Source organism: Erpetoichthys calabaricus, chromosome 2 (assembly GCF_900747795.2).
Source record: "Erpetoichthys calabaricus chromosome 2, fErpCal1.3, whole genome shotgun sequence".
Taxonomy (NCBI): Eukaryota; Metazoa; Chordata; class Cladistia; order Polypteriformes; family Polypteridae; genus Erpetoichthys; species Erpetoichthys calabaricus.
The window spans coordinates 137,783,075-137,797,795 of record NC_041395.2 but is presented as its reverse complement, the minus strand read 5'-3'; the positions used below and the strand labels follow the sequence as shown (position 1 = coordinate 137,797,795).

Here is a 14,721-nt window from a genome sequence, read left to right as displayed (position 1 = left end):
AATCAGTGTTAAAAGAATTGTTTCTAGTTTCTTTTCATTGTCAAAGGAATGCTTCATATATGCAGAAGGTGTGTTTTCTTAAATAGAAACTATTGCTGCTTCAAAGTGTACGTATTTGATCATTTTAAAGGTTTTTCCTCTGCAAAGGGACCCAAATACCTGCTAACTCCATTATAAAATGTAAGAACAAGTTAGGTTTTTTTTTTTATATATAATATATGGTTCACTTTAGAATGCAGTTTCATATGGCAAATTAATATATACACCAGGATTGTAAAGAAATATTTTGACTTGAAAAATACCAAACTTATTCTTTAACAAACTAGTGCTTTAATTTTTGCTTTTTTCCTTAACCAAACGATAATGAGATGCAAACTGAGCCATCGGATGACCAGCTAACTTGGCAGTCTCAAACTCAGTTTCTCCGTGGCTACACTCCAACCAGCTTCTTATGTAGAAGCCATTACTTGCTGTTATTGAAACATGATATTTAATTCAGTGGTGTGCTAATTCTCTCATTCAGCCATGCTGGACATTTACAAAACCTGTTGATTTTCTTTTTTCTAGAGCTCCATCATCATGTTTTGTGGTACAAAGCTAATCAGTGTTTCTCAGACATTCACTTATTGAAACAGAAAGTATGATAGATACACTGAAGTAATCTGTTAGTTCACTTTACATCTCCTTATTGTTTGGCTGCTGGACACAATTCAGGTTTCTGAATCTTAAAAGGCAAGTCACTTGAAATTAACAGAAAACTGTTCCAGTGGCAGCAGGAATTGGTTACAAATTAAGAAAGCGGCTGGAATGAAACCTAACAGCCACAGTAGCCATGTAGGATTTGAGTCTGAAGCTGTGTAGTAAAGAATATTATTTTGAATGTTTCTGGCAATAATGAGAATTTTGTATGATACTCAGTGAAAACAGCAAATGTACTTAATCAGGTTATCCAAAGTCCTCCTTAGAAATGAACTCCAGTTAAAATGAGAAAAATATGCATTTCATAATTGCTGTCACTGGCATAATCATAAATGTTTCTCACACAGTCTTTTATTATTAAATTAATGCGTATCTCTGGTGCAAACATTTTTGATATAACACTGTCAGCATGACTAGGAGTCTAAAAGAGTTCCATTGGTAAGAACTGGTCACTTAAAATTGTGAGGTGTAAGGAAAAAGTCAGTTTTGCAGTCATATATATATATATAAAATCTGGAATGCTGAAAGAAAACAACTTCAAGTGGTGAATAAAAAGCCATGTGTAATGCAAATTACAAAAAAACAATGTTTGAAATTTTGTGTGTGGTTTGGGATTATTTTGCTGCCATTTCCAATTATTTCAAATCTTCGAGGTTTTGACTTGGTCTTCATCTGAAGCCCTGTGTTTTTGTGGCCTTTTTTGCTGGACCTCTGGTTTCCCCTTAAAGACTTATTTTTGTTGATTAATCTAAATTGCCCTATTACGAGTGAGTCATGGTGTTTATGTCAGTGTACCCTGCAATGGACTGGCACCCCACCCAGGCTGGATTCCTGCCTTGCTCTGCTAGTATCCATTCAAACCCTTTACATGGTTTTAAGAAAATGGATGTGTGGATAGAATACACTGTATATCTTCTCCTCAAAAACATAAATAAAATCAAATGTAACATTTTGCAGCTATCATTATGCTTATTGTCCTTGTGCGTCATAGTTTAGTAACTAGAAGAGTTTGTAAAATAAGTATTTTTAAATAAATTGTTACACTGCTAGTGAGTGGGTTTGAAAAATCAGTAGATGTAGTTAAGGAAGTTAATAGTGACAACTCTATATAATGGCAGATTTGGATTCTGTTCATTTTCAACACAGTAATCCCACCAAGCCTGATGCCATAAATGAAGGGTGGTATAAGTAAACTTTTTGCTGCGGTAGGCTTTAGGAGTAGGTAATGTGACCCCTTTGCCTCTGAGATAGTGTATTTCCTATTTAGTATATGTATTAGGTGGCTGCTATTGCAGTTATGATCAAGATTAATTTGTTAACTATGTAAGTGGAAAAAGTCAAATTTTGATCAAATTCCATCTCTCCTTTCAGCTTATAATGGATATTTTGGTATTGGTAAATAAATGATGATGACAGTGAACATACTTTTGAATTATCCATAATGTGGAGGAGTTACAAGAAAAATATTTTAATTTATAAATTATTTTATTTCTATAGGATTATGTGTTATTATTATTGTAATGCATTTAATTTGTGAGAAGGAAAAAAATGTTGACTTACAGTACATCTAACAGCAAAGGATTTAATAAATAAAAGACTGTACAAGGCAAAATTTTGTTGTAAAGAATGGAATGAGAAATGTTTAATGTGTATGTTCACAAGTATACGAGAGCTTTTGTGTAAGTTGATAAATTGATTTGTCTTAGTTTTTGATGGCATTTCAAAGTAAAGTGCTCTGGTAATACCCAGATGGTGTTGTGCAAATACATGTTGTGTATTGACAGTGCAGTGAGTTGTAAGTTTTCAGTGTGACGAGGATTAGCTCTGCCTGACTACTGAGTTTCCAAAGTGATTCATATTTTATTCCTAACATATAAATGATCTTAAAATAAAGCATGTGTGTTTTTTTTTTATATAATTCACTGCTAAAAGTATAATGTGCATCCTTGGTTATATTTCCCATACTTTGATAATAAATAAGTAAATACTTGAATTACTTGAAGACACATTTTGCTTTTTAAAGTTAACTGGTATCTTCCAGCTCTTTACTGAATTGTTTTTTCCCCCAGTACAACATCATATTTTGCCCTATTATATTCTTATTCATTGTGCTATATACTCTGCTCTGTTGTATTCTACACTCCTTCATGTCGCTATATTCTGTTCTAGTCTATATTCATCAGCCACACCATGGCAGGGCACTCCTTCACCAGGCCTGTGGAAACTGTCCAGTCAGCCTAAGAAAAAGTCTTTTAGAGAGGGCTGAGGTAGAGTCCTTGCTGGAAGCAGACTGCCCCATGTGTGTGTTTGGGAGGTCTCAAAGCACAAACATAAACACAACATGGATGTCTGCTGGAAATCAGTTGCCCCTCTATGAAGACATCTTTAATTAGCACATGCTTCACCTTTGATTGAGGAGCCTATTTGTGGTTCAGGGCCTTGTACATTTGCATTAATCTTCATTTATAGATAATCTACCTCACTGAGAAATTATTCAATTCTTGTGAAATTACTTTCTGATCCCTGCTAGGCACATGGGTGTTGGTAGTGTGTTTCGAAACTTAGCAGGATGTATCATCACTTAAGACCTACCCAGACCTGCTGCAAGTACATCTGGGCTTGTCCAAGTCACATTGGGGAGCATGCACTGGTACAGTGCTTTGCCACACCCACTACACGACGAAACAACTCGGGATCCCAGTTGGCAACCCCCCTGGCAGACACGTGGTCCAGTCCCACCCTCCGGAAATGACCCTCTATCTGCCGCAGCCAGGTGTTATGCGGGCGACTCCTTGGCCTGGTCCAGTCACTCAGGTCCCCAACAATGAGGATCTTACGAGCTGGATCACCCTCGGGGAAACACACCACATGGCCGTAGTGCCGTAACTGACACTCCTTCACAATGCAGGTAATGTGCCTCATTCAGGACTCCGTGAGCAACAGCTCATTTAGACACAAAGTCAAACCAACGGTACCCAAGGATTCTCCAAAGAGACACAGTACCAAAAGAGTCCAGTCTTCGTTTCAGGTCACTGGATAGCGTCCATGTCTCGCAACCATATAGCAAGACAGGGAGCACCAGGACTCTAAAGACTTGGACCTTCATCCTTTTGCATAGATATCGAGAGAGCCACACACCACTTTCCAGCGACCTCATGCCCCCCCATGCTCTCCCAATCCGTCTACCAGTGCTAGTAATTTGATCACTTCTTTCTCATCTAATGCACCAAATATGAATTTGAGGTTAGGAGAGGCCAGGACTTGCATCTCAGGTGCTCCCTACATAGAGTTAGTGTGTTCTGTCATTTGTCTGTGTAGGTTTCCTCCAACAGTTTAAAGACATGCAGGATAGGTGGACTGGCATTGCTACATTGGCCCTAGTGTGTGTGTGTGTGTTTGGGTTGAGGGGCTGTCCTGGGATTGTTTCTGCCTTGTCCCTGGGGATTGCGACTCTGCCCCTAATAAGGAGGTTTGGAAAATGGATGGATGTGTAGATGACATTAAAACCTGTAATTTTTTTTTTTGTTATACAAGTCCATCCATCCATCCATTTTCCAACCCGCTGAATCCGAACACAGGGTCACGGGGGTCTGCTGGCGCCAATCCCAGCCAACACAGGGCACAAGGCAGGAACCAATCCTGGGCAGGGTGCCAACCCACCGCAGGACACACACAAACACACCCACACACCAAGCACACACTAGGGCCAATTTAGTATCACCAATCCACCTAACCTGCATGTCTTTGGACTGTGGGAGGAAACCCACGCAGACACAGGGAGAACATGCAAACTCCACAAAGGGAGGACCCGGGAAGCGAACCCAGGTCCCCAGATCACCCAACTGCGAGGCAGCAGTGTTACCCACCGCGCCGCCCTGTTATACAAGTCATTTACTGTAATTGATGCAATGTACTAGTTGAAATTATCCTTTTCTTTTCTTTTAAGAGGTCTACTTTTCATTAAGTAAAGATTTAGTATTTTTAACAAACTACAATTGAGCTTTTCAGACTTTCAAGAAGCATTATTAGACTTCTGTGGCAGGTTGGAGATCTGTGCTAAGCTTTCTTAGTGCCTTGAGAATGGAAAAGGTGCTATATGATTACAATGTAGTATTAATAATATTATTAGGGCATGCATGTGTTTAGGAAATTTAAAATATTCTTTGAATATACAAATCTTAGCATTACAGCAATCTGGGAAGATGTAGCTGTAACGATATATACAGTAATATTCTTCAATCCACAAGCACTTCTTGCACTGTTTCTTATGTGTGCCAAGCATTTTTTTCCAGGCTTAAAAATGAGCTCAGGAGATGCAGTATATAAATAGGAGTCTTTAAGTGCCTTAACATGAATTAATTCATTTCCTTACTGGATTATTTATTTAAGTAAGTTCTGTGTGTAATTAGGGTATACAACGTGACAAAAAAGGGCTGTCCAGGCAGAAGAGCAAATCAAAAGCACCCTCTGGTGGACACATTGAACAAGTCTTGGCTAGAAATCCATCCATCCATTCTATCACAGTAAGCATCAAGATGGGCACAATCCCTGGACAAGGTGCCAGTGAATTGCAGGTAGAACACACAAATACACATGTGTAGACATTTGTACACACACACATAGAGGCCAATTTAGCACTGCCAATCCAACTAACCTGCATTTTTTTGGAAGGAGACCAGAGTACTCTGCAAAACTCAGCCCACACGGTCACAGGGAGAACATGCAAACTCCGTGCAGGGAGCACCCAAGACTCAAATGCCTGTCTCATTGCGAGGCAGCAACACTACCACTTCTCCACTGAGCCATCCCTGCTAGAAATACAGTACTTTAATTAATTTTCCTTTTGGTAAATGAAGCAGCATTTAACATGACTCAGCTCTGAACATGGTAAGGGGCCAACACCAGGCATGCTGACTTATTCAGCTCAGTTCAGAATGCCTATTCAATGTAATCCTGATCATGTCTGAGATGTCAGAGGAAACTGAAGTTCCTGGAGAAAAACCAAGGCATACACAGCTGAACTGTGCAGGTGGAAGACTGAATTCAGAGACTTGACTAGAGCAGTAGCTCTGACACCCTTTGGTTTAGACACTGGATTGTTCTCAGTCCGGTTTAGCGTGAGCTGCAAAACTACATGTACAGATAGTTGGATTCTCTTTACCAAACAAATCCATGAAATGTTTGATACACCATCATTCATTAGAACAGCTTGACTGGTCTACTCAGGAAGAAGAACTGGTTAACTTGATGGACTGGGTAAAGATGTCCCGAGGATTATTCTGAGAACTCGAGGACTGGAATTGAGTCACTGCTCAGACTTCCTGCACTGTCCCTCACTCTATAAAACTGGACCTTCAGCTATGTCTTTATTTTTTATATTCTCCTAATTCAGCAAAATGTAGAGTGATATACATAAAATATCCATTTGAAGCATTTGTACCAATGTCTTTCCTAAAGGCACCCCACAGTCATGTTCTGCAGTTTTAATATCCCCTCATTTCTTAAACCCACTTTTTTCTGGTCATGGAATACCAAGGTTTACACAAGGCTACAACCAGTCCAGCACCCCATCATGATTGTAGTTTAAAGAAAAAATTAAACAAAACCGGAGTTTAACATCATAAATAAACTTTAGTAATCTCCTTTATCCTGCTGGCAACGTTACTGTTTTATTTTACCATTGCCTTCCTACAGACACACTTCACCGCTTCATTTATTCATCTTTTATTTTATTTTAACATTCGTTGTGATTCAACCAGACGTTTGTTCACTAATCTCTGGTTCAAGTTAAATCCGACTAAAAAGCCCACCTGACAGTGAAAGAAACAGCAGTGGTGGTAAATCACAGCCATACATGCTTAGATGTTCAGTATCGCCAAAGCCTCAAACATCAGAACAAAGTGCATCTTTACAAAAAAAAAAAGACCAAACAGAAAGCATCATCAGAGTAAAACAGCGATGTCGTGAGCACTGCTCAAGGCTTGGACCAGTGGCTCAAATGCCCACCCTTCACTTAGTTCCAGGGGCACATCCCGACTGCTCTGTTTTGGGCAGAATCTAATCAGAGCTGTCCATTTTTGGAGTATTCATCAAAGCTCTAGTCCGGAGCAGTACAAACCTCTGAAGGGTGGCAGCCCCTTCGTCAGGCCGAGTTAACATTTTTGAGGCGCTCCTTCTTTTCATTTCCTAAAGGGTGGATGTCTCACAAGGCTTTCGGCGCTAATTCAGTAGTAACCACCACGTAAGAATAAAGACATGTCTTGAACGATACATAACCCAAGTAGAATTTTATTTTTATTGCACATCTTTGCTCAAGAATGAAACAGCTCCTGTAGCTGAATAGAATCTCTTTAATTCGTATACATAAGTGTAAAACAATCGGGTCCTCCATGATAAAGTCAATCGAGGCGGACCCCCACCCGCCTCAAAGTCCCAGCTTTCTTCATGAACTCATATTCGGTCGGTCCTACACAATCCTGAGTGTTCTTGTCAGGTATATGGTGCTCGGCGCTCGCTGCGTCCGTTTATTTGCCTTTGTTTTTAATTTGACGGGAAACGTCTCTCATCCCGTCCTTCATTTCTCGAAGAAAGGTTGTCCGCACTCTCCCCAGCCTCCTGCTTAGCTCACCGGCATCATGTGGCATCTTGTCGGCGGTTTCTTTTTTGATCTGTCTAAGTGTCTCCGACCTGAGCAGCTTCTCGGCGGCATCCTTACCGGTGATCTGTGCTTTAGTGATGGCGAAGGCCGTGATCTGCGCTGCCCTTCGGATCGGACGAGACTCCGAGAGTTTCTCGATTACTTGCTGGTTGTTCAACAAAGTGGCAAGCATTCGCCACAGCACCATGTCACCAACTGTTGTGTTGAGTCAAAGCACAAACAAATTATGACAAGCAAACACTTGGACATGCGCGGTACGGCTTAAAACAACTGTGAAGGAGAGCCGGGCGCCACACTGCGATCGATGAAATCAAGCATTGACCCAGCATCCTTTGAAAGGTCATAATAAAAGGTCGTAAAGTAAATAGTGAAAAGCATATATATAATATATGTGTGTTTGTGTTATATTTTAACACTTCACATTCAAGAATTCGGTTTAACATTAAAGAGATATTAAAAAGACCAACCGAGAATTTTAAAAAAGCATTCGGCGCTCGATTACATTAGATTTGGACGTAAACGCATACGCTAGCGGCTGTACAAGACCGTGGACTGCGATTGGTTGATTCCTCGACGTTTCACATGAGGCGCGTCTTTTCCTTTGGTGACGCACTTCCGCTCAGTGTACCTGGTGTGCTGCGATATTTTGCCAGTGTGGCGGCGGTAGTTGGCGTTTCTGTAGTAAAGTGTAATATTTTTTGGTAATGGCGGCTAATTTAAATGCTTTACACAGTGACTCTTACATTGATATCAGTCAATACAGAGACCAACATTTTAAGGTAAGTTGTCCCCAAATAATTCAACGTTACACTTCCCTGCAGTGCGATGCCGAGCACCTAGTTATATGGGTGACTAGCGACACTGCTGGACTTACTCGGCTTAATGTCTGTGTATTTGAGAAAAACTTTATCTTAGCAAAGCAAATTCAAGACATTGAGGTTCCCTTTACCCTTTTGTTTATCCGTCTGTGAAGAGGCTGCGGGCGTTTAAGGAATATCTAAATGGATGTCCACGTCAGGCTTGTTTGATTGAATAGATACGGCGGTGTTTAACATTTGTGTTTCCAACGAAAGGTACAAGACAAGGAACTATTTGATGTGAATAATGACGCTTCTACGTGATGCACTGTAATTATTCCAAGTAAAATACGTAGTCCGAAGCGTACAGCATGACTACAGAACTGTAAGTCTTAGACGAAAGCCATTTGGTAAAGTGGAAGAAAACTCCGCAGCACGTGTCCAAAGCATTCAGCGCCGACTCGGAATATAGTCAGAACTTCTAGCTCTAAAGGTCATTCGAGAAAAAAAAATCCCACAGGGATTAATACAGTGTACCAAATAACACAAAACCTTTGCATTCAGTTCCTAGCCTGATCGCAGTATGGAGTTAGCACGTTCTCCAGGCGTCCCAGTGGATTTTGCTCGGGTTCCAGGGTTTTCTGCCATACCAGCTATGTAATACCGAGTGTCTCGCGTGCCCTGCCGTAGATTTGTGAAGAAGTGCGTGAGGGAATTCTTTGTGTTGCCCGTAAGCTTTAATTTCCATGTACATGTTGCCCTTTTCTGATTTTTGTACCGCAGTAGAAATCAACCAGCCGCCAATGACACTCGTTATGACCAACTGAAAATTGTGTTTTTCAGGGTAACCGCTACGAGCAGGAGAAACTACTGAAGCAGAGCTGCACTCTCTATGTGGGGAACTTGTCGTTTTACACAACAGAAGAGCAAGTCTATGAGCTGTTTTCCAAAAGTGGCGACGTGAAACGAATTGTCATGGGTCTCGATAAAATCAAGAAGACTGCTTGTGGATTTTGTTTTGTAGAGTATCCTTTGTGGGCTGCAAGTGGGAACTCCGAGTGATCGTGCGCATGCTTTGTGCATGACACCTTTTACAGTTGTAATTACAGTTAAGATTTATAAACTCAGTTAGTGAAAGGAATTGGGGTCTGTAGATGTTGTCTGACTTGAACAGTGATGTGAAGTCAATCAAGGAGTCATTTTTGAAGCTAATCTGCCCTGATACGAAGACCACTTAACTGCATAAAAATGGCATCCACAGGATACCATCTTGTTAAAGCTGCACAACCAGACATGGGTTCTACTGGTTCAGATTTTAGTTATGAGAATTATATGACACTTTAAAAACTTTTATTATCTCTCCAGTCATTGTTTACTTTGCTTTTTCCTAAACAGGGTTGCGGATGGGTGCTGGTGCCTGTCCTAGCCATCATAGGGTGCAAGGCAGAAGCAAACATTGGACAGGGCACAGTCCCTTACAGGGCAAACGCACATACAATTTGGCATCAACAATCCACCTAATTTAAGCAAGGCTTTGGACTGTGGGAGGAAACCCACACAGACACAGAGAGAACATGCAGACTCCACGCAGGGAGAGCCCGGGACATGAACCCTGGTCTCCTTACTTCGGTTACCACTGCACCACTGTGCTTCCCTAAAATACTTGTGTGTAAATGAAATTCATCACCATACAATACATAAGCCAGATGGAATGGTTGTACAGTATGCACATAAATCTTAACTTAGTGCAGAAGAACAATGTAAAATTATCCTAGAGCTTCATGAGAACACTTAAATGAGCACAGATAAGCTTCAGTGCCACAACTACAGGTAATTCCCCTTACAGGGTATATTTGCTGCGTTTTCACTATATAGATTTTCCACTATAGTTTCTTTTCTAAGTATGATTTGATGTCATGTTTTCAAGATTGGCAGTCATTGTCGTTTCTCTAGAATTCGTAATCAATGCTGTCACTTGGAAGCCTTCTGTAATTATCTAGTCTTTATGCCCACTCATTCTGAAATTCAACTGATCATGGTGCGCTTTAGTCTTAGACATAGACGGACCATTTTTCTTTGTATTGTCGCTGTCCACAGTACAATAAAATGATCAAAGAGGAAACTATACAAAGAATGACAAATGAGTAAAAACATAACCAGGAACTGTTTTAAAAACATTTTCATGTAGTGCTAGCAAGTAATGTGTAAAATACTCAACATTCTATAGTATGTTGAAAAAATACAAATCACAGTGTCAGGAAAATTTATAAAAAGTGAGTAAATCCTGTTAATATTTGGGGGAAAAATGAAAGGTCACCCATCTAAAAATTAATCAATGTAAAAGCGACGGTGCTGTGGAAGGAGAGAATACGTGTAGCTATGGTGCTTCCCCAGGACCACACTTAAGAAATAGAGAATTGCATTTTATTTGTCATTAATTACATGAAAAAAGTGGATGTTTTTCATAGGCCTAACAAAACAGCTTTATAGATAAGGCACATTGATAACTGTTGTTTGTTTGCAAAGTCTTCAGACATTTGGAGAAGGCAGAAGTCGCTACTGACCATATTACAGGCTCCAGTTTAGAAAGGTTCTTCTAGGAGTTTACTAAGGTTTTAAAAAGGTAAAGAATAAGCCATTTACTGGTAGGTTTTACAGTGCATCCAGAAAGTATTCACGGCGCATCACTTTTTTCACATTTTGGTATGTTACAGCCTTATTCCATAATGGATTAAATTCATTTTTTTCCTCAGAATTCTACACACAATACCTCATAATGACAACGTGAAAAAAGTTTACTTGAGGTTTTTGCAAATTTATTAAAAATAAAAAAACTGAGAAGGTACATGTACCTAAGTATTCACAGCCTTTGCTCAATACTTTGTCGATGCACCTTTGGCAGCAATTACAGCCTCATGTCTTTTTGAATATGATGCCACAAGCTTGGCACACCTATCCTTGGCCAGTTTCGCCCATTCCTCTTTGCAGCACTTCTCAAGCTCCATCAGGTTGGATGGGAAGCGTCGGTGCACAGCCATTTTAAGATCTCTCCAGAGATGTTCAATCGGATTCAAGTCTGGGCTCTGGCTGGGCCACTCAAGAACATTCACAGAGTTGTCCTGAAGCCACTCCTTTGATATCTTCGCTGTGTGCTTAGGGTCGTTGTCCTGCTGAAAGATGAACCGTCACCCCAGTCTGAGGTCAAGAGCGCTCTGGAGCAGGTTTTCATCCAGGATGTCTCTGTACATTGCTGCAGTCATCTTTCCCTTTATCCTGACTAGTCTCCCAGTTCCTGCCGCTGAAAAACATCCCCACAGCATGATGCTGCCACCACCATGCTTCACTGTAGGGATGGTATTGGCCTGGTGATGAGTGGTGCTTCGTTTCCTCCAAACGTGACGCCTGGCATTCACACCAAAGAGTTCAATCTTTGTCTCATCAGACCAGAGAATTTTCTTTCTCATGGTCGGAGAGTCCTTCAGGTGCCTTTTGGCAAACTCCAGGCGGGCTGCCATGTGCCTTTTACTAAGGAGTGGCTTCCGTCTGGCCACTCTACCATACAGGCCTGATTGGTGGATTGCTGCAGAGATGGTTGTCCTTCTGGAAGGTTCTCCTCTCTCCACAGAGGACCTCTGGAGCTCGGGTACTTGGTCACCTCCCTGACTAAGGCCCTTCTCCCCAATTGCTCAGTTTAGATGGCCGGCCAGCTCTAGGAAGAGTCCTGGTGGTTTCGAACTTCTTCCACTTACGGGTGATGGAGGCCACTGTGCCCATTGGGACCTTCAAAGCAGCAGAAATTTTTCTGTAACCTTCCCCAGATTTGTGCCTCGAGACAATCCTGTCTCGGAGGTCTACAGACAATTCCTTTGATTTCATGCTTGGTTTGTGCTCTGACATGAACTGTCAACTGTGGGACCTTATATGGACAGGTGTGTGCCTTTCCAAATTATGTCCAATCAATTAAATTTACCACAGGTGGACTCCAATTAAGCTGCAGAAACATCTCAAGGATGATCAGGGGAAACAGGATGCACCTGAGCTCAATTTTGAGCATCATGGCAAAGGCTGTGAATACTTATGTACATGTGCTTTCTCAGTTTTTTTATTTTTAATAAATTGGCAAAAATCTCAAGTACAGTAATCCCTCCTCCATCGCGGGGGTTGCGTTCCAGAGCCACCCGCGAAATAGGAAAATCCGCGAAGTAGAAACCATATGTTTATATGGTTATTTTTAGAATGTCATGCTTGGGTCACAGATTTGCGCAGAAACACAGGAGGTTGTAGAGAGACAGGAACGTTATTCAAACACTGCAAACAAACATTTGTCTCTTTTTCAAAAGTTTAAACTGTGCTCCATGACAAGACAGAGATGACAGTTCTGTCTCACAATTAAAAGAATGCAAACATATCTTCCTTTTCAAAGGAGTGCAAAGCAAGCAGTCAAAAAAAAAAATCAATAGGGCTTTTTGGCTTTTAAGTATGCGAAACACCGCCGGTACAAAGCTGTTGAAGGCGGCAGCTCACACCCCCTCTGTCAGGAGCAGGAAGAGAGAGAGAGAGAGAGAGATAAAAAAAATCAATACGTGCCCTTTGAGCTTTTAAGTATGCGAAGCTCCGTGCAGCCTGTCCTTCAGGAAGCAGCTGCACACAGCCCCCCTGCTCACACCCCCCCTACGTCAGCGCAAGAGAGAGAGAGAGAGAGAAAGTAAGCTGGATAGCTTCTCAGCCATCTGCCAATAGCGTCCCTTGTATGAAATCAACTGGGCAAACCCAACTGAGGAAGCATGTACCAGAAATTAAAAGACCTATTGTCCGCAGAAACCCGCGAAGCAGCGAAAAATCCGCGATATATATTTAAATATGCTTACATATAAAATCCGCGATGGAGTGAAGCCGCGAAAGGCGAAGCGCGATATAGCGAGGGATCACTGTAAACTTTTTTCACGTTGTCATTATGGGGTGTTGTGTGTAGAATTCTGAGGAAAAAAATGAATTTAATCCATTTTGGAATAAGGCTGTAACGTAACAAAATGTGGAAAAAGTGATGCGTTGTGAATACTTTCCGGATGCAGTGTACATAAACATGTTTCAGAAGCAGTTGTAAAAAGTAGTCTCACAATGTTGACATGATTTTAATCTCTGCATTTTTGTTCTTTATAGGTATTCTTTTTAGTATTGCAAAGTTTTATTCCTACTTCACTTTCCATTTCACCCCACGCTGGGATAGATGGGTATCAGGTCAATGTAGCAATGTTCGGTTGGCTTTTTCTTTAACCTCTATTAAAGGTACTACACTCGTGGAGATTCGGAAAATGCAATGAGATTTATAAATGGCACAAGGCTGGATGATCGAATTATAAGGACAGACTGGGATGCTGGATTCAAGGAAGGAAGGCAATATGGACGTGGAAAATCTGGTGGACAGGTAAGCAATTCTGTATAGTTGCCATTTTCACTCTGTTAATTATAAGGTCCAAACACTTTTCCTTTTCTTTTTTTAGGTCAGAGATGAATACAGACAAGATTATGATCCTGCCAGAGGTGGATATGGAAAACTAGCTCATCTACAAAGAGTAGCAGATGGGAGACAGAAATACTAATTAGTTATGTTATCTTTTTGTAAATATCAGAAACTGTGATTGTGTGTCTAGCTCTTTAATTAAAAGTTGTTTTTAAAAAAAAAATCTGACTCAAGTTTTATGTTCCTTTACAGCCCAAGTAGTGCTGTGACAGTGTAATTTGCTAGAGAAATTCTTCCAGTAAACAAGCATTACTTCTACCTTTTATTGCCTGTTTTTGAAAATTAGTTATATTTAAACAAGTAATAAAATGTAGATGTCTGTAATGGCAGGTGTTAAAGTATGAAATACAAACAAGACCACCACAACTGCTCCTGTCAAAGGCTTTTGTAAGCTTTGAATATTTATTACATTTACAATGTGAGTAAAATGTATTGATCTTGCCCACCAAAGTTTTTTTGTGTGCTGCCGTGTTTGACAGATGATTGTATGTGTACTGGATATGAAAGAACTCTTGATACACTGAAGTTCAAGAGTCCGTCAGAAGTTATAAGCCCGGGCTTGAACTGCATTTTTCAAACTGGGTGGGATTTCAGACTCTGGAGGGAGTTTAATAGTCATATTTCACAGATTTTTTTGTATGTCATAACTTAATTTTGTTTGTTTACAGTGTTTAAATTTATCTAGTCTTTCAAATTTTTGATATTTTTAAGTTGAAAAATTGTTTTGTATGTAGAAATTTTAATTGATTTTTAGCCAAAAAATTGCAGCAGTAGTGTAATACAAAACAATCTACAGAATGTGAAATATGCTAAGTATGCATCTTTTTACTGTTTTTCTTGTCAGAGTATGATTTTCTGTAGCTTTAAGACTATTGAACAGGCATAACAATGTAAGAGTGATTGTAGAAATTTAAGATACTTAGTTGAAATATAGTTAACAATTGTTTCTTGGGTTGTACAGTAGTACAACCACTTTGCATGCTGTGCCACTTTATAGATTCGGCGTTCTAAATAAAAATCCAGAGCCTCATTTTGAGCATGTTGTC

General features: G+C 40.4%; 1 protein-coding gene across 1 annotated transcript; it reads left to right on the top strand.

The window, feature by feature from the left end:
• The first annotated feature begins 7,922 nt into the window (after positions 1-7,922).
• ncbp2 (nuclear cap binding protein subunit 2) lies at positions 7,923-14,721 on the top strand. The gene is made up of 4 exons (XM_028794569.2): positions 7,923-8,136; positions 8,998-9,179; positions 13,441-13,579; positions 13,656-14,721. Exons 1-4 carry the CDS (start codon positions 8,062-8,064, stop codon positions 13,752-13,754), a joined length of 495 nt encoding a protein of 164 aa, XP_028650402.1. The 5' UTR covers positions 7,923-8,061; the 3' UTR covers positions 13,755-14,721.